At 42.6% G+C, this 19,980-nt stretch overlaps 1 protein-coding gene across 14 annotated transcripts in view; it reads left to right on the top strand.

Annotated features, from left to right (window-relative positions):
- TNRC6B (trinucleotide repeat containing adaptor 6B) overlaps positions 1-18,160 on the top strand; it is a 294,090-nt gene extending 275,930 nt beyond the window's left edge. For 13 of the 14 annotated variants that reach the window (XM_055252755.2, XM_055252752.2, XM_063622887.1 and 10 more), the window contains 2 exons: positions 3,124-3,263; positions 4,887-18,160. In XM_055252755.2, coding sequence (XP_055108730.1) covers positions 3,124-3,263; positions 4,887-5,274 — 528 coding nt within the window. In that variant the 3' untranslated portion in view covers positions 5,275-18,160. Of the gene's footprint in view, positions 1-3,123; positions 3,268-4,886 lie in introns of those variants that run through there. The other variant, XM_063622889.1, reaches the window with a different exon arrangement.
- Positions 18,161-19,980: the final 1,820 nt, after the last annotated feature.

Raw genomic sequence — 19,980 nt, 5'->3', positions numbered from 1 at the left:
CAGGCACACTTTATAAAGCCAACATTTTCCAGAGTGTTGTCATGCGATATGATTAGGTCTCTGGCCTAATATGTTTGACGTGTATACTTGGTTAAACAAAACTAAGCAGATTTTTTCACTTTGAGAATTCTAGGCCTTTTAATATGCTAACACATACTATGATTCTCTGTGGGGAAATACATCTCCTAAATACATTTGCCCATTTGTAGGGAGTAAATCACAGAACTCGTATTTCAAGGTGCACATTGAGGTAAACAATTTCCTAAATACAGTTAACATGAGGGAGGGTGTGGGTCAGCTCTTAATCTCTGTATCTAATCAAGTCAGCTCAAAGTTCCAAGTTATGGCTGGGCGCAGTGGCTCACACTTGTAATCCTAGCACTTTGGGAGGCCGAGGTGGGCAGATCACAAGGTCAGGCGATCAAGACCATCCTGGCTAACACGTTGAAACCCCGTCTTTACTAAAAATACAAAAAATTAGCCGGGCGTGGTGGTGAGTGCCTGTAGTCCCAGCTACTTGGGAGGCTGTGGCAGGAGAATGGTGTGAATCTGGGAGGTGGAGCTTGGAGTGAGCCCAGATTGCGCCACTGCGCTCCAGCCTGGGCGACAGAGCGAGACTCCATCTCAGAGAAAAAAAAAAAGTTCCAAGTTATTTCTTTAGCAAATAGTTGACTGACATAGGAAGAATCTTGTATGACCATCCTCAAAACTATGTATACCTCCTATTTTCTAAGAGTTGTCACACAATGTGGTGATTATGGTATGATGAGATTGAGAGAAGCAGTAAGAGATGCACTGTTTTGAAAGAAGCCTGGGCAGGCTAATCGGCTGTTCACTTGTTCTATCTTATGAAAAATGCTGGCCAGATGTAGTGGCTCATGCCTATAATCCCAACACTTTTGGGAGGCTGAGGCGGGTGGATCACCTGAGGTCAGGAGTTCCAGACCAGCCTGGCCAACATGGCGAAACCCCGTCTCTACTAAAAAGACAAAAATTAGCCAGGTATGGTGGTGGGCGCCTGTAGTCCCACCTCAGTCGGGAGGCCGAGGCAGGAGAATCGCTTGAACCCGGAGGTGAAGGCCACAGTGAGCTGAGAATGCACCACTGCACTCCAGCCTGGGTAACAGAGCAAGACTCTGTTTCAAAGAAAAAAATGTTAATTATACACATATATCCATATAAAATGAATATGGGGGTGGCCGTGTTTGGGTTAGAATTAATTTTAAAAATCAAAGCTTCCTAAGAGCAGACTAATCTCTATCATAGCTTAAAAGGTTTTAAGAACAAGTCACCTGCTCTCCAGCCTGGGTGACAGAAGAGTGAGACTCCCCCCATCTCTAAATTTAAAAAAAAGCAAATCTTGATACAGTTATCCATGGTTTCTTACCCTTGGTCAAACCATAGTCAAAAAATATTAAGATATTTTTAGAGAAAGACCACATTCACATAACTTACAGTATATTGTTATAGCTTTTCTTTTCTTTTTCTTTTTTTTTTTTTTTTTGAGACGGAGTCTTGTTCTGTCGCCCAGACTAGAGTGCAGTGGTGCGATCTCCGCTCACTGCAAGCTCCGCCTCCCGGGTTCACGCCGTTCTCATGTCTCAGCCTCCAAGTAGCTGGGACTACAGGCGCCGGCCACCATGCCTGGCTAATTTTTTTGTGTTTTTAGTAGAGATGGGTTTCACCATGTTAGGATGGTCTCGATCTCCTGACCTCGTGATCTGCCCACCTTGGCCTTCCAAAGTGCTGGGATTACAGGCGTGAGCCACCGCACCCGGCAACTTTTCTATTTTAATCTCTTACTGTGCCTAATTTATAAATTAAACTGTGTCTTAGGTATGTATGTATAGGAAAAACATACTAAGAGTTCGGTACTATCGGTGATTTCAGGCCTCCACTGGGGGGCCTTGGAAGGTGTACCCCTCAGATAAAAGGGGACTACTTTATCTGGATAATTTTTCTTTCATCACCTAAAATTTATCTAGAGGGCATCTGTTCTAAAAAGTCTGTTGCGGCATATGCCGACATGCTTGTGTAGTCTATTGTTACATATAAAACAATGCTAAGAGCATTTCTCTGATCATTTTCTGCAAAGAACTGCAGAGAAACCGCCTGTTTTCATCCTGCAGGGTGTCTACCACTGCCACCAGTAGTACAGCTTTTTAAGCAATTCAATAGTAATCTGTTTATCTTCCAAAGAAATGAACTGAAGTGGTGAACTGATCTTAAATACCTATTTAAGATCTTGATGGGACAGGCGAGGTGGTTCATGCCTGTAATCCCAGCACTTTGGGAGGCTGAGGCAAGTGGATCACAAGGTCAGGAGATCAAGACCATCCTGGCCAACATGGTGAAACCCCGTCTCTATTAAAAATACAAAAATTAGCTGGGAATGGTGGCATGCGCCTGTAATTCCAGCTACTCAGGATGCTGAGGCAGGAGAATCGCTTGAAGTGAGTCGAGATTGTGCCACTGCACTCCAGCCTGGGCAACAGAGCAAGGCTCTGTCTCAAAAACAAATAAATAAAAAGATCTTGATGCAAAATAAATTAATCAGAGTGAGTAAGTTTGTTCATCCAACTCGTAGGTTAGGAAAATTGTCCCTAATCGCTGAAGATCTTAAGTGGTGAAAGTCTAACTGGGGTGAGGAGTACAGCCTTTGGTCAAAATGCCTGATGTCAGCACAGGACATAGAGAAGTAGGCAGAAATAGTCTAACCTTGGGATGGGCAAAGTAGGGGTAAGACAGTGTTAGAATAGGCTGTGAACCAGGTCAGCCAACAGCATTTTAAATAATCAGATGTTTAGTAGTACTTTTCTTGTTTGTGTCTTTCTCTTTACAGAGGAATACATGAGCAGTGATGCTAAGAATGTTAACTTACATTCTTATGTGGATACCATCTCATTTTTGTCCTTTTTTGACTCTACAAATTAACACTCCCACCTGTTTATCTCTTAAAACAGACCACAGGCTGAATCATATGCTTTTGTTTTGAGCTGCATTTATGCAAACTTTATTTGCAAAATGGGCACACTAGGTCTCAGCCAGTGCTTTGAGTATCTTAAAATGTACCTTTTCCACCCCACCTCCAGTCTTTATCTGATGAATGTCATTACTCCTTAGATTGATGGGTCAACCTTGAGAACGATCTGCATGCAGCATGGCCCACTGCTGACATTCCATCTGAATCTAACCCAGGGCACTGCCCTGATCCGATACAGCACCAAACAGGAGGCGGCCAAGGCCCAAACTGCACTGCACATGTGAGTATTCGGTCTTATACCCACATAGACAAACATGCATGAAGATGCACCCATGAGTATTCTGGCAGCTGCTGAATTAAAGATGCACCAGAACATACACGAAGAATGGCACCGTCACACGTGCATCTGCAAGTCTCGAGTGTGGAGGTGCCAGGTCTTTTCCACCTAAGCTTGGATTGTCCTGTATATATCAGAGGCCAGTCGTCAGAATTCCAAATGTAAATAATTTGTGAAGTAGTGAGTAAATTCTAAGTAACATAAAACAAAGCTAGGGCCGGGCACAGTGGCCCACGCCTGTAATCCCAGCACTTTGGGAGGCCGAGGCGGGCGGATCACGAGGTCAAGAGATGGAGACCATCTTGGCCAACATGGTAAAACTCTGTCTCTACTAAAACAAAAAATCAGCCAGGCGTGGTGGCGCATGCCTGTAGTCCCAGCTACCGGGAAGGCTGAGGCAGGGGAATCGCTTGAACCTTGCAGGCGGAGGTTGCAGTGAGCCGAGATCACGCCACTGCACTCCAGCCTGGTGACAGAGCAAGATTCCATCTCAAAAAAGAAAAAAAAAAAAAAACAGCTAATAGAAGTGCCACTGTTTTTCATAATAGAATCTAGCTGCTTACTCCAGCCTGTTTGCAGATGACGAAATATTGTGGTCTTGGTGGGTAGCAGGGTCTTTGCTTAAATTAGGTGGCGCTAGATCAGACTTTGCCCATCCCCTTCCCTGCCACTGTCAAACTGATGGACGGAGAAGACCTGACTGCCTCGGCTGCAGATGCCATGACAGAAAGGCGGACACACTGCAAGCCAGGGATGAGGAGGCTCAGGCAGCGAGGAGCCCCTGAGAAAGAGCAGCACTTCCGGGGGCTGAAGCCAGGTTGCTTCGATGTTTTGGGTATGGTCTTTTGCCTCATAACTCACATGGGGAAAGAGAGAGACCATATTTTTCTTTCCTTTTTATCTAAGGTTTTATTTATTTTGTTTCAGAGCAGTTTTAGGATCACAGCCAAATTGAGAGGAAGATACAAAGATTTCTGTCATATCTCCTGCTGCCACACATGAATAGCCTCCACCATTATCAACATCCTCCACCAGAGTGGTGCATTTGTCAAGATTGCTGAACCCCTCTTTATCACCAAAAGTCTGTAGTTTACAGTAGAGTTCACTCTCAGCCTTGTACAGTATGTGGTTTTGGACAAATGTACGATGACGGGTATCTACCATTACAGTATCAGAGTCCTCTGCCAGTTCAGTCATCCCTCTTAGCCCCCCACAGGCACACACGTTTTTCTTGATGGCTAAGTGTCTAGAATATATAAATTCCATACACCAAGAAATATCAGAATATAGTATTCTCTAGTAGTCCTTGGTTATCCTGAGCTTTGGTGATGCCTTGTTGGTTTACATCATTACTTCTCAATTACCTGGCGGTCTGGTTGAAATACAAGTTCTGGACCCAGAGGCCTTGGGTGGAGCTTGGACTCTGCATTCTAAAAAGCATTCATGGATATGGCAGCTTCTAGTCAGAGGACTGCACATTGAATGTCAAGGACTGGGCAGTCACTCCCTCTGTGTGTTTTAGGATTTTCCTGAGATCCATAGCTCTCTTTCCCTCCCTTCTTCCAGGTGTGTGTTGGGAAACACTACCATCCTTGCTGAGTTTGCCACTGATGATGAAGTCAGCCGCTTTCTGGCACAAGCTCAGCCCCCTACACCTGCAGCAACCCCGAGTGCACCAGCTGCGGGGTGGCAGTCGCTGGAGACCGGCCAGAACCAGTCAGATCCCGTGGGACCTGCTCTGAATCTTTTTGGTGGGTCCACTGGGCTCGGGCAGTGGAGCAGCAGCGCTGGTGGCAGCAGCGGGGCCGATCTTGCTGGCGCTTCGTTGTGGGGGCCCCCAAACTATTCTTCTAGCTTATGGGGAGTCCCAACGGTGGAAGATCCCCATAGGATGGGCAGCCCTGCTCCTTTACTACCTGGTGACCTTCTGGGAGGAGGGTCGGATTCAATCTGAACTTAGAACTTTCAACTCTGACCTCGTGACCTTTTTTGGAACAGCAGCAGCACTAACTTGACCTTTTCGTTTTTTTTTTCAACTTGCAATAAATACATTTTTAAAAGGAAAAAAGAAAACGGAGAGAAAAAAAGGTGGGTCATTGACAGACTGTCTGAGCACATAGTTGCCTCCCTTATAACTTCAGTTTTTTCGTTTGGAATATGAATCCAAAAAGAGAACATATCACTCTTGAAATACTTGAATCATGAACGCCAACCTAGAAAGACAATGTGAAGCAAGTACACATACCATTTAAATTTAAACACAAAAAAATTAAAAAAATTAGTTTCTAGTTTTTCACTTTTTTCATGTTATATGGAAGTTGTTGCTAAGAAACATATATACTGAAAAAAAATAGCTTTTTAACTTTGTTTGCACTGGGTGTGTTTCCGTCCTTAGGTCTACCATGTTTGGGAGGGAGGGAAATTCAAAAGAATTGTTGGGGGAGGGGGGAGGGAAGACTTGACGGAGCCTCACTTTAAAAACAAAAACACAAAAAACCTAAAAAAAAAAAAAAGGAAAAAATTTGTGATTGGCTGGTTGATAAATACCAGTGTGTTCTGGCACATGTAACTGCCCAGGCATGCTCGTTCTGGTGTGTGTGTGCACGTGTGTTCATGTGCATTCGCGTGCATCCTTCTCTGTCTCTGTGTGTGTGCCTGTGTTCTTCCCTTCTCCCCCTGCCCCACCCTGACTTCTCAGAAAGCTGCATCGCTGACAGTCCGCAGGCTGGCTGGCCGGCCCATCTGCGTTTTATTTTATTTTTTTAACTATGAGAACACACAGGCGCGGAGAGCCACTGCTACTAAAGCAACTCCATTGGGCTGCATTAAGATGAACAGAGTGCTTTTTAATGATGAAAGCAGGGAGCTCCTTTCCATTTGCAACTTAGCCTGAATATGGGGTTTCTCTGGCTGTTCTTTTGACCTAGCAGTAGAGTGGAGCACTGCCAAGTCCAAAAAACTAGAGCAGGAGGTACCTCTTGGAGCAGCTGTGTGTTTATTTCTGTTTTTTTTTTTTTTTTTTTTTTTTAAAGTGAATGGCCACCAGGCACATCTGAGTATCTGTTAAATTTCACGCAGGCCTTTTCGTTGGTTTGAAATAGGAATGGAAGATAGCTTTTGATTATGTGATGTCTCAAAAACAGAAAAACTTTGTTCCCTCTTTCCTTATGATCAGATTTGAGAAATTCTTCAAAAAATTAGGTGAAGTTGAGTTATGTATTTTTATTGGTTGGTTCTCTTTTTCATTTTATGAAAACAGAAAATAAGTGGTGAGCAGCCTCCTGAAAGCATCTGCAGCTACTCCCTCTGCTCCTTTCTCGCCGAGCGTTACCTGTGCCAGGCCACGGCGCGTTACAGCACCAGGCCATCACTGACAGAAACGTTTACTTAACGAATGTTCTTAAACCAGTGTGTACTTCAAGCGTTTCCTTTCGTTTCTCTGTGTTGTGTCTTTCCTGTGTATGTGGTTTTGCTTAGGCAGGTATAACTTAGCAAAGACTTTTAAGTATTGCACCTTTTTTTGGTTTTTGACCTCTTCCCCCGACCTCGTAATTTTGCTTTTTTTATTTCGGTATTTAAATACTTTTTTTTTTTTTTTTTTAAGCATCAATGTAGTAGTACTCTGGGCCGAACAGGGGGCAACGTTTAATCTACAGTTATCACCAACATGTATGTACTTATGTTGGAATCAAAATGTATCAAACTGCTTATTGTGAAGAGAATTATAGCAGACCTGAAGGGGGCGAAAAACCAGATAGGGTGGGGGATGGATGCCGGTGATGTGCTAGCACTTGTGTGGACATCCCAGTCTGCATTATACTGTTTAACATAAAGTGCCGACATTTTGTACCAGCAAATACCTGCCCATTCCAACCCTTGGTGGGAGCAGACCTCTACTGTCCTCTGTAACTTGCTGCTATTGAGGACAAGGGAGTTTTTCTTTCTTTAGCGTCTTCAGTGAAGGATACAATACAACAATGCCTAATGTATTTGACTTTTAGCTTGTGTCTGTGTGTAGGTGGGTGGGTGGGTGTGTATAGGAAAAGCCTAAAACAAGTTATTTGCATTTCAGTGGTTTTGTGAGACAAAGAATGGGAAATTCTGTAGCCCTTCTGGCTTACCCTGTTGATTATAAACCTAGCCTCAAAAGAGATTGACAGGCATGACTCAAGTGAGTGTTCACATGTACAAGCCTACATGAGCCCTCTGTGGGTAGGTGGTCACACTTGGCGTCTGCAGCATTGACTTGGCCCCGCTGGGTGCCTTGAGCATGCCCTCTTCCTGCTCTCCAATTTGAATCACCACCGTGCCCCTTCCACTGCTGTTCCCCATACAAAAGCTCTCCTTCCAGCAGCCCCCACTGACCGCTCTCTGTGTGGAGCAAAGTGCTGTCGTGCGGTGACCACCAGGTGAAGAGCAGCTTGTATTCAGACATCTAGAGAAGGCTAAATCTTAGTGTCCCTGGGCCAGGAGCATATCCCAAGGCTCCTGTGAGCCAGTGGTGACCCTGTCCACTGCCGCTCTTGGTTCACTGCTGTGTCCTGCCCCACCCTTCTCTCCTCCCGCCTGTTGGTTCCTTGACCTGCACTATGGGTTAGTTGAGTTCCTTACGATACTACGGTGAAAGCCGGGTGCTAGAGCCCCTCTTGTTTACAAGACATAATGAGGGATTTGAAATATGTAAAAATAAACATGAGAAGCTAAAATGTTCTTCCATCATAAGCTTAAAGGGAAAAAAACTAAAAACTTTAAAAAAAAAAAAAAGACCAAAAAGTGCGTATATATATACATATAAATATATATTTTAGATGAAGACTAACTCTGGGAGCATTTAACAGTGTTTTTTGTTTCTGTTTTTAACATTTGTTTTCCTGCTTTAAAATTTGCAAGCATTCTCAGGAATTCTAGGGTAGGAAGCCAGTTTTTTGAAGATGGTTTATTTAACCATATCTTATCCTAGAGAGATGGCTGTTTCTTTCCTGTTAATAGACTTTTACAAGTTCCTGAAACTTCAGAAAGTTTAAACAATTTTTACTTAAAAAAATGTAAAAAGTCTCCAAACATTATTGTCATACTGGGGATCACACATTTTAAAACACATAGAAATATTTTTTAAAAATTATCAATTTAGCAGCAACAGGTAAATTCATTATCTTAAAAATATGGGAGAAGGATTAAGCTTTGTAAGAGCTCGATCATGGATTCTTTTGAAATTGTGTGTAGTTTAATGGGAGAGTGTTTGGTGTATATAGATGAGAATGCCATCACTTTGTTCCTTTCCATTTGAGACTGAGCTGAAATCTCCCCTAGTAATTTTTATTTTTTTAAAGGAACCCTTCTCCCTGTCCCCACAACCCCAGCAACGAAAGAAAGGAAGGAAGGAAGAAACAACAGCTTAAAAAAAAAGTAATCTGTAAAATAGTACAGTTGGATTGCTGAGAATCTATGTAAAGAGTTAGGAAATATAGGTTAATAATTTTTGGAACAAATTTTAAATATAGGCATTACTAGAGGAAAATTATCTATGGACTGTCCTATTAATGAAGAATGTCTGTCTTACCTCCATTTGTTTTGGGAGGAGGAGAAAATATAGAAGAATCTAATAAGGAACAAGTGATTTTACTTTTTTAGCTCCCAGCTACTGTTGTGCTCGTTTTAATTGCTGTTTTGAAGATCTGCTGCTTAATTATCCCCATCCCTTAGCTGGAGATGTGGAGTGTTTCCTTTCAGTTTTTGGTGATGTTGACTTCTTTTGTATTCCCTCCTGGGGCCAGGGGTCAGAATTCCCAAGCAAGACCACAGCTTCTTTTAAACATTAAGCTTCCCAGTGGGAAAGAAACTCCAGCTCCACAGGTAAAGGGAGTGGGTGGGGTTGCTGCCTGCAATTTCTCTAAAACCGCTTTAGTGCCTTCGTACATACACCCAGACATCCTGAGCAAGGGGGACGCACATGTGTGTGCGTGTGGTCCAGTCACTCCACAGATGTAAGATACTCGCCCATAGAGGAAACCGGAGTGGTTCCGGACAGGCCCCAAAGGCAGTGGGCTGAATTTAAAATAAACAAACAAACGTCAAGCAAGTTAATATGCTTATGTCTCAATAATGTAGAATGCCAAGTTCCTTCCTGTGTCGTGTGCCCTCCATTACTGTGCATTGACTCCTCCAGGTGTGTAATTGTGACAACTGCAGTGATTTGGAAAGTCTCTTTGTGTTGGGCCAATAGAAAGGGGTTCCTGTTGTTCTGCTCTTGTCCTTTGTCTCCTCCCCTTTTCCCCTAGACCTCCCCCTTCTTTTTGTCAACTTGCTGGGAGCTTTGCTTTATTGGTTGGCAGTGACCTAAGAACAGGATATGGTGAGGATGTCATGGAAGAGAAGAGCTCTTTCCGTGGTATTCTTCGGCAAGAGCCATGTCTACTACGAGGTTAGGTGACTTCAGTATACTTATAAAATTCAGTGAGAGTGCCTTCTTCTCTTCTACCACACTCTGGCATAGATACAGGCTTGCTGGTCACCTCTCATTACATAGATTTATTGTAAAAACATTTTGATTGTGTTAGTTTGAGCTTTCCCTTTTTTTTTTTTTCCTAGTTCTTTTTAAAACACTTGATTACTAGTGGCTTAGAGGTGTGTACATCTCTTGAACATCACAAACTTGGTTTCTACCTACCATACGAGTGGCCAAAAGAAAAGCAGAAGCACTAATAGGGAAAGGAGTGTCTCACACCAGACAGAGGACCTCTGCTGTCAATTAGATCCAGTGCCGTGACCTAACTTTAAGTGTTTAAAAGAGTTCAGATCTCTGAGACCCTGTGAAGAAATGGATGGCTCATGTAACATCTCTGATCCCTCAGTCCCCAACCCTGGACATGTTTCACTTACAACATTCATAGGAGTTAACTTAGCAGTGTTGCAAGTTAAGGTTCCAAACCAAATTATTTAATCAGTATCCCCCCAATAAATCATTTATCCATTTATTGCCAGTTAGTTTTATTTATAGCAACTTGATTTTCTATGAGTATGGCTCCTGTTCTAAGAATTTTCCCACCTCTTCTGACATGAATGTAGCATAAGTTAGCAATCGGTTCTTCCAAACTCCTGTGGGTTGAATATGGTATATAAGGTATGCAAGAGGAAGAAGAAAGGAAAAGATAAAACTCCCGCCTGAGAATTTGGAAGCACCTTTATTAATACCTATATCTCGCAGAAACTAGAAGCTCATGGGCTGTTAACCTTTTGCAACTATTCACTCATTTTTACCACTTTTTTTTTGGAGGGGGGTGTGATTTTTGTAAGATTAACAGCCAGATTCCATTTCGACCTCAGATGCTGTATACTTTTTAATTTCATTTTTTATATTCTGCCATCTTGACTCTTCTCTAAAACAGAATGAAAATGTCTGCATGTGGAGCAAAATGCTTAACGCCAAGCCTGTTTTTCCCTGCAGAGTAAACAGGATGTTTTCAGCAGACTTGGCTGTAATAGCCATCTCTAAGATTAGGGAACAATTGAGTCTTTATGTAGAAAAGATCCCTTTTTTCCCCATCCTCAGAGTTAAAATTCAACATTTAAAGCTTTATAGGTTATTGTTTTAGATTTGAGATTTTTGTTTTTAAGTGTCTATAAGATCTTTAGGAGTGAGATAAATTTTTAGCTGGTTAAAAGAAATCAAACTTTCCTCTGCAGTGTTTTTGCCAAGTTTTGTCACACTTCATGTGTATGCATTAACTACACTTCTTAGCGTTACTGCAAAAAAACAAACAAAAGAAAAGCCTTGTTCTTTAATTGTGTTTTTCCTCCTGTGAGTGGACAACTAAAGCCGCGTGATAATGCGGATGAAAATATTCTAGTCTGTGTGTATACAGTGAATTGTCAGTCTTCAGACCTCATGGTCATTAAGAAAATAGGGAACTCACAAACCCTGCTGCACACCACATTTACTTTTTTTTTTTTTTTTTTTTTAATTTTTTTTGAGACGGAGTCTCGCTGCGTTGCCCAGGCTGGATGCAGTGCAGTGGCGCAGTCTCAGCTCACTGCAACCTCTGCTTCCCAGGTTCATGCCATTCTCCTGCCTCAGCCACCCTTAGTAGCTGGAACTACAGGTGCCCGCCACCACGCCCAGCTAATTTTTTGTATTTTTAGCAGAGACGGGGTTTCACCGTGTTCGCCAGGCTGGTCTCAATCTCGTGACCTCGTGATCCGCCCGCCTCGGCCTCCCAAAGTGCTGGGATTACAGGCATGAGTCACCGCGCCCGGCCCCACATTTACTTCTTTTTCTGCAAGTACAGGGAGTCCATACAGTCAAGAAACACACAGATACACATAATGCTGTTGAGGACATCGTCATTCTGTAAGAAAACAGAATATTATCTAGATTTCCAGAGTTTTTGCAGACCCTGTGATAACAGTCTGTGGGTTTGTGGCCAGTGCCAAAGGTGTGTGTATTTTCAGAAATGGTCCCTATTTGTCAGTGATAGTGTTTTTTTTTTTTTTCTTAATCTTAAATTTGACAAAGTGGGTGGTAATATCACATTCTTTAGATGTGAAATAATTATCAGCTCCAAGAATCTGTGAACATAGTAATAACAATAAAAATTCAACATCGACCCTCCCTAACCTGCTCACCATACCTCCCCACCCCGTGCCTCTGAAGAAAGAGGCCGTGAACATCTGCGGGGTGGTAAAGAGGGACACTGGTCAGGGAGTGGAGAGCTACTCCTCCAGCAGCTCAGCACCCACACTGCCCTCATGCGTGTGGCCACTGGGACTAGATCCCGAGTGATTGTGGCACACCCCTAATATTTGAGTAGTTTTTAAGCTGTCAGTCTCGTCATAACCACCTACCGCCACCCAAAAAAGTAACGAACAAAAAAGTACTGGTAGTTGCAGTAACCACCAGCGTTTGCCTCACCGAATTTAAATCGTTCCCTTTTCGGTTAGCCATATGCCTGAATTTGTTTTTAACAAGAAACTGTACATGGCCAGGAAAAATGGTACTACCTTGGTCAAAGGGTCTTTGCAAAAAGCTCAGTCTTCAGTTCTTCACTGTGACCAATGCTTGTTTTGTTCATGGGAGGGGAAAGATCAGATAAATAGGCAAGAAGTATTCTGTTTTAAATAAAGAATAAATAGTGTCCATCTAAAGCACTTTGTGCCTCAACTTCATTTTTAAACTATAAATCACTGCTTTGGAAACAAATTCCCAATTATAATTGACCCATTTCTAGCTAATATCAACAAGTTGGGATGGTTTTGTTTTTTTTTTTTCCAGAAAGGGAAATTCCTCTTTACTGCTCACAGTAAGCTGCAAAAGAAAGTTGTCAAGGTGGCTTATGATGCTGTTGTAGCAGAGCTGTGAAAGGAAGTGCTTTGCTTTCTCTCCCGCCCTCCGGAATCTGGCGTTCCTTCCCCTTAGGCTACTGAAAGGTGTGTACAACTCCCAGAGGGGTGGCTGTAAAAGTTGACTGGAGGCAAAGTGGAGTGGCCTTATTGCCAGGACTAGCCCTACAGAAGAGCTTTACAGAGAGGAGGACAGTACATCCTATGTGTGTTCGCCAAAAATGGGAAAGGTGGGTATTTATGCAAAACAAAATAAAAACCTTTGGAACCCTTTAAGAAGTTACATACCTTTTAAAGGTAGTATAGTTTCTCACCAAGTGATACATTTTAGCATGACATTTCTTGCCAGAAATTTTGGGATAAGTTAGAATAAAAGTGTTTAAAACATCATCCACCCCCCTTTTTAAATTTTGTCTAAGGAATTACTTATAGTATTTCTGAATGTGCCTTTGTGAGTACAGAGACCGTCTGTTCTAGGAAGAGGCTATCTGTTGGATACAAACAAAAAGACGGTCAGCTTAAGTCTTTAGAGAAGTCAGAGTTCCTCCTGGAAGTCCCAGGAGCAGCTGTTGAGATTTCATTAGCATCAATATTGCACAGTGTAGAGTTGAGTGGAAGAGATTCTGGGACCTGGGAGAGGAGACGGGAAGGTACCCAGGCGACGCAGACCCACGTTAGTCCAAGAGCGCAGGTTTACACATCTGCATTCCCTAGTTTTCTCTGTCTGTATGTTTGTGCTCATGTGGCTGTGGCTGTTGTGTTTTTTGTTTTTCTGTAAGCACTGGAGAATTGGAATATGGTGATATTTGTGACACATTCATGCATGTAAACAAGGCATTTTCCAGCTTCTGCCGTGTGCAGAGCGGGCAGCACACTTTTATCCTTTGAGTCTGTGTCCTGAGGCGGCCATTACGTTCCCACATGGGCGTCACATCACATTGCTGTTGATGCAAACAGGGTATTACACACAAGGAAAAGGGGTTTTGAAGGTTAAGATTGAAGTGTTTGAGAAAGAAAAGAGAAAAATCTGAAATCATATTTTATTTCTTCAGAGCTGTTATAGTTGAACACAGAAATCTGCAGTGTCTTTATTTGTTTTTATGTTTTAAACAATTTCACCTCTTCTCCCCACTCCTATCTTCTAAAGAAATATCAAGCAAATGCTAAGGGCCATTTCCATGATTCCTCAGAGCTCCCCCAAAGAGGAAAACAGTCCCTCCCGCTCGATTCCTTCAGCTTCATTCAGGAAGACACAGGGAGGAGAGATGCTGCTTCTGCGCTTTGCTCTCATTCCTCTCTCATGGCCTTGAAATGTATTATTATGCAAATGTGAATTTTGATACTGAATTTAAGAAGAGGTTTTTGGATTTTTTTTTTTTTTTTAAAAAGTCCCACATGTGGTCATCGTCGCTTCTTTATGTTGTAAGGTGAATTGTAACTATGCATTCTGCAAAGGGGGTGGGGAAGAGAGGGCAGAAAGGGGAAGGGAGTAGCTTTGCATCGTTGTTCTCCAGTTTCTGTGTCCATGGTGTCCCCGTGTCCTGGAGGGGAAGGGGAGTAGTGAGAGATGAATGTGGTAAGGTCAGCACAGTGAGATAGAGACCTCTGAGTCCTCTTGCCACTGTTGCTGGCAGGTCTGATGACCAGGTAAATTCCAGGGGGACTGCAGTTCCAGTCAACCAATGTGGTTCAGGATTCTTGATCCTAGCCGTGCAGTGTTAATCCAGTGCAGCAATGGAACTCCACAGGCTCCAGTGTTCTCTGGAAAAAGTACTCATCCTTTCCTGAATTCAGAGCCCTTCAAGCTCAGGAAACCACGCCTCACTTGTGCTGATCTGAAAGTTAATCTTTAGGTCAATTTTGAAAAACTCCGCCTCCTCTCTCCTTTTTAATATTTCTTTCTTCCTTTTTAATCATGTTTAAGTGAACTTACTCTTAGTTATAAGGAACTGTCCTGCTTTGTGGGGAAGAGGGCTGTTGCTTGTCAGGCAAAAAAGTTTTCTCTTCCCTACCCACCATCCCTCTCTCTGCTTCCCTTGCATTTGGCAGGCTGTATGAAGCCAATGAGCTGCGAGGTGTTTTGACAGGGGAGGTCTGCATGCAGCCTCTTCTTTGTCCTAACAATTCCTTTGTTGATCTTGCCTGTGATAAATCATAGCGCCTGCATTGCACTGGTCTAGGCATTATTTGCAACACACAGTATCTTAAGCGAGAGATTGTTCTGCCTATATTCAGTGTTTTCCATGCAGCAATTCTTCTTGTTGACGTTCACAGTACTGTAACGAGTAACAGACTTGATCACAGTCTCCTCGTGCCCGTGCAGGGCTGCACAGGCACGATCTTATCAGGGTTCCAATCTGTTAGATTGCCTTTAAACAAAGAAAACAACAACAAAATAAAATCCTGACGTTTCAGCTGTCTCACACAAAATAATACCTCGAGGTACATTTCCCCCTGCAATGTAAACCCTTAACTCCTCTCTCCTTTCTGACATCAGTGGATTATCCTTTTTAAAATATGAACATGTAAATAGCAGGATAACTTTAAAAAACATTTTCTTTGCTGTGAAAGTAACCCTAAAATATGTTTTCTTCTTTTGTTTTTTTTTTTTTTTGGTTTTTGTTTTTAAGCCATCAGAAGTTTCAGATCTTACTCTTTCATGTTTAAGAAGAAAGAGCAGAGCAGGTCTGGGGAGCGGGTTTGCATTTGTGGTGGAGGGGTGTTATCTCCATTGCCTCCCACACAGTGACAGCAGACCAGTATGTAAACTCTGTCTTGGCTGGGTGCGGTGGCTCACACCTGTAATCCCAGCACTTTGGGAGGCTGAGGAGGGCAGATCACCTGAGGTCAGGAGTTTAAGACCAGCCTGGCCAACATGGTGAAACCCCGTCTCTACTAAAAAATTAGCTGGACGCAGTGGCGTGCTCCTGTGGTCCCAGCTGCTCGGGAGGCTAAGGCAGGAGAATTGCTTGAACCCGGGAGACGGAGGTTGTAGTGAGCCGAGATTGCACCACTGCACTCCAGTGTGGGCAACAGAGTGAGACTTCGACTCAAAAAATAAAAATAAAAAACACACACACAAAAAACCCTGTCTTAAATAGCTGCCATCTCTTCCAGCAATCTAGTGCCAGGGTAAGAAGTGTCTGAATTTCTCTCTTCCAGAAGACCCATCCCCTGCAGGGACTCCAGAATGTTCTCCACACAATACCTGGAGCTCTCAACATTTCTTGGTTCAGACACACACATACACACCCCTTGAGTAACTCAGTATCATTTTGTAGTTCACAAAAGTATGTAGTCCCTGGCATATTGGTTTGCGCTGTAGAATCCATAGCCTTGTCACTTTGTTATGCTCTGGAAATGTACTGATTTCTTACTTGGGAGGAAACTTGTGTAAGGAGATGTGCAAACCACCCTGAAAGCCATGTGCATCCTCAGCTCTTCCATTACCCCCTCCATGAGCTCGAAGTGACATTAAGTAGAGGGAAATGCTTTTAACAAATGCTGCTCATGTGGATCTGTCAGCTATTGCTTGCCTAGATTTGGGCACCCATGTAGCAGGGTTGGAATGGATCATTTTGAATTGCTTCTTTGCAGACACCCCCTTCGCCCCCATCTTTAAGATAAACCCTTTACTAGTCAAGAAGCCCTTTTCAGTTGGATCTCACTGATCTTGTATAGTGACGACTTCCTTTGAAGGAAGAAGCTTGATTATAAGTGCATGCATATTATCCACCCACCTTCTGATTTGGGCACTGTTGACCTTGGAATTTTATTTATTTTGTTTATCTGGAGGCCCTTTTTCTATCAGTCTCTGATCCCTCATGGGTTCTGCCTGCCCTTGTATCTCTTGTACAATGCTCCCAAAGGGCTTTGCTGATCTCTGCACTTCTTTCCTGGGACACTCCCCCCACCACCCCCCTTTGCACACACCAGTGACCAAAGTGTATGCAGTGATCTCACAGAAGACATCAAAAATGGTGCATGCACCGTGAATGTGCTCACAGAGACACGTGCACAAGATTCTGCACCCTTGGCCTTAATCTCAGTATGACTTAAGGTGCAGGAACATTTTTAACAGGTTTTAAAAAAAAACAAAAAACCCTTCTGGGAGGAAAAAAATAAAAAGCAGATACAACAGCTCAACTGTTCCCACTCCTAACTCTCCACTATGTGCTTATAACGTCACATTCTATGCCCACCCCGTCACCCACCTCATCCCTGTTTTGCGTAACCAAAAAACAGACAACAAAAGCAACCTGAGGAGAGGTTTCTGGACTATTTTATCTGTCTCCATTTAGATGGAGATATAAATGCTGCTTTGGGTTCCATAATCCTAGGGGGCTATGTTTACATAGTAAAATACATCCTACCAAATCAGGAAACAGTGAATAATGGGAGTCACTTCACAGAGACGCAGGAGGACCTGGGGGGCATAGCAGAGGATAGGTAGAGAAGTACCATTTTAATTATTTGTGACTTGTGGCTTCCTTCCTCCTCTCCTCGTCTCTCCACGTCTCTCTTTGCCCCCTTTAGACAGAAGGTGCAGAAAAGGGCATCAAAAAGAGGCTGGATTTTTTAAAAGGCAGCTTTCCAACTTTGCACACAAACAGGTAACAGGAAGGTACAGCAAAAATCCTCTCATCTGAAACACTGTCAGCAGAAACAAAACCTGTAAAAATGACTAATCAGCTGCACATATTGATGCTCTCTGCAAGTTACCTTTAAGTGTTGTTTTTTTTTTTTCTTATACTTGAAGTTGCTTTTACGATATTATTTTGGTGGCTTTCTTTTCTCTCTTTGGTGGGCAATAGAGAAAGTAGATAATGGGATTTAAGGACGCCTGGGGGAGAAAAGGGAGGATGTGGCATTGTCTTTTTTTTTTTTTTAACATAGAGGTTTAATCAAACTCCCATATGTTGAAATTGCTCCTCATATTACTGGTTTTACATGGACACAGAAACTAGGCACTTTAGAGGTGCACTTGCATGGCAGGCTGGGCCCCCTTTTCTATATTTTATTTTCCTTTTTAGTATAGTGGTACTTAAAATCACTGGTTCACTTAAAAAAACAAACAATAAAATGTTAAACTCTACTAATGTACAAATAAGCTGAAAAGTTGCATTTTATGTGTATTTTTTGCCATAGCAGGTACTGTATTTCTCATGCTGGATTTCAAAAAAAAAAAAAAAATTATCAAAAACAAAAAAAACTAAAGGGTGGTGTTTTATTGGATTGTGACAGGTTGAGTAATAAGGAATTAAGTCGTCGTCATTTCATTAAAACTGGGAGATGATGTAATGCATATATAAGAGTTTTCTGAAGGGTTTTTTTGGGCTTTTAAACAGCTTATTTTTGTTTTTGTTTAGTTTTTTTATTTTATTTTATTTTGGAAAGATATGATTGTATTATGTGCAACTCAGTTGCTTACATTATAACTACAAAATATTTTTGGGTTCCTGGAAAAAAAAAAAAGACTAATAAATGTGTTTGGCTGCTAAGCATTTACTATTGTGGTTTCCTGTTTTATTCTGCCAGTTTAATTTGCTCATTTGTTGAATGTTTATGTATTTTTTCTTATTCTCTCCCTGCTCCACATGTAAAAGCTGTCAGAAATTCAACATTTGAATTTGGGCCGCAACTTTGTCTACCTTGTCTTGTCATGTTTTTGTTAGGGTTGTTGGGTTGGCTGGTTGGTTTGTGCTGCTCACCACCTGCCCCATTGCTGAACATGGTCTGCCACAGTGCAGGGTTCAAATTCTCTAAGATAAATTGATGTTCTCCTTCTACCTTTGGCTGTTGTCTTATTTAATCCTAATTTGCATTTGGAATGAGAACATGAGAGAAGAAGCCTGCCTAGAGTTCTGCTGCATCCCACTGCTGCGGTGCCCAGGGATGATAACCAGCGAGTTAGCTTTGTCCAGAAAATGCCATGCTGAGTGCCCCTCTGCCCTGCTTCGGGTGCTGCAACACTGCTGAGGAGCATGATAACCGCAACCATTGGGCTAGATTTTCCCCATCTCCGATGTATTTATGGTTAGCTGCTAAAATAGAGACTCGTTAGATATGTAATTGTGAAACACCTCTAGAATGGTAAAGAGGAAGAATGGACAGGAACTAATATTTACTCATTTCCAGATACTTTTGTATCTGATTTTATTCTCAGAATGCTATGAGAAAGATCATTAGGAAGCTGAGGCTCAGAATTTCTTATTTTCATTTTTATTTATTTTTGTTTTTGTTTTTTTGAGACGGAGTCTCACTCTGTCGCCCAGGCTAGAGTGCAGTGGCGTGATCTCAGCTCACCACAACCTCTGCCTCCCAGGTTCAAGCGATTCTCCTGCCTCAGCCTCCTGAGTAGCTGGGACTACAGACACACGCCACCACACCCGGCTAATTTTCGTATTTTTAGTAGAGACAGGGTTTCACCATGTTGGCCAGGCTGGTTTCAAGCTCCTGACCTCAGGTGATCCGCTCACCTCAGCCTCCCAAAGTGCTGGGATTATAGGCATGAACCACTGTGCCCAACTGGCTCAGAATAATTTAATTAGCCAATAGAATGTTGCATTGATTGAGTGCTTACTATAAGATGAGCACTATGCCATGCATGTGATGTACATGCATTCTGTTAACTGAAACTTATTATCACTGGTGAAACCAAAATAGGAGACCAGATTGGATTCGAAAGTTATACCAAGGCCGGGCGCAGTGGCTCATGCCTGTAATCCTAGTATTTGGGGAGGCCACGGTGGGTAGATCACTGGAGGTCTGGAGTTCGAGACCAGACAGGCCAACATGGTGAAACCCCGTAGTAGTTAGCCGAGTGTGGTGGTGCATGCCTGTAATCCCAGACACTTGAGAGCCTGAGACAGGAGAATCACTTGAACCCGGGAGGCAGAGGTTGCAGTTAGGCGAGATCGCACCATTGCACTTCAGCCTGGGCGACAAAGTGAGACTCCGTCTAAAAAAAAAAAAAAAAAGTGACGCCCAATTGCCTCTGCTGAAAAATCCCTGGATTTCTGAGAAAAGATCTTAAGGCCTGTTGTACAAAGTGGTAGAGCCATCCCGTCTGTCACCACAAAAGAAGTAAACCTTGAAAAACGGGTAAGAAGAGACACAGCAGATGTTCAAAAACACGGAGGGCCTGCCTGTCACAGGTAGGTGCTCTTATTGAGGAATACAGATCACTGCAGAGACTATAAAGACCTTTATTACCAAAGGCTTTGTTTTAAATTTGAATTATTTTAAAAATGTATAAATGGCTAAGGAGTAATATATTGTAGAATTAAAGGTGATTGTTAAGACTTTAGCGTCTGACCTAGTT

This window comes from Symphalangus syndactylus, chromosome 18 (assembly GCF_028878055.3).
Source record: "Symphalangus syndactylus isolate Jambi chromosome 18, NHGRI_mSymSyn1-v2.1_pri, whole genome shotgun sequence".
NCBI classification, from domain to species: Eukaryota; Metazoa; Chordata; class Mammalia; order Primates; family Hylobatidae; genus Symphalangus; species Symphalangus syndactylus.
The sequence above is the reverse complement of the archived record's forward strand: the minus strand, read 5'-3'. Positions and strand labels throughout refer to the sequence as shown.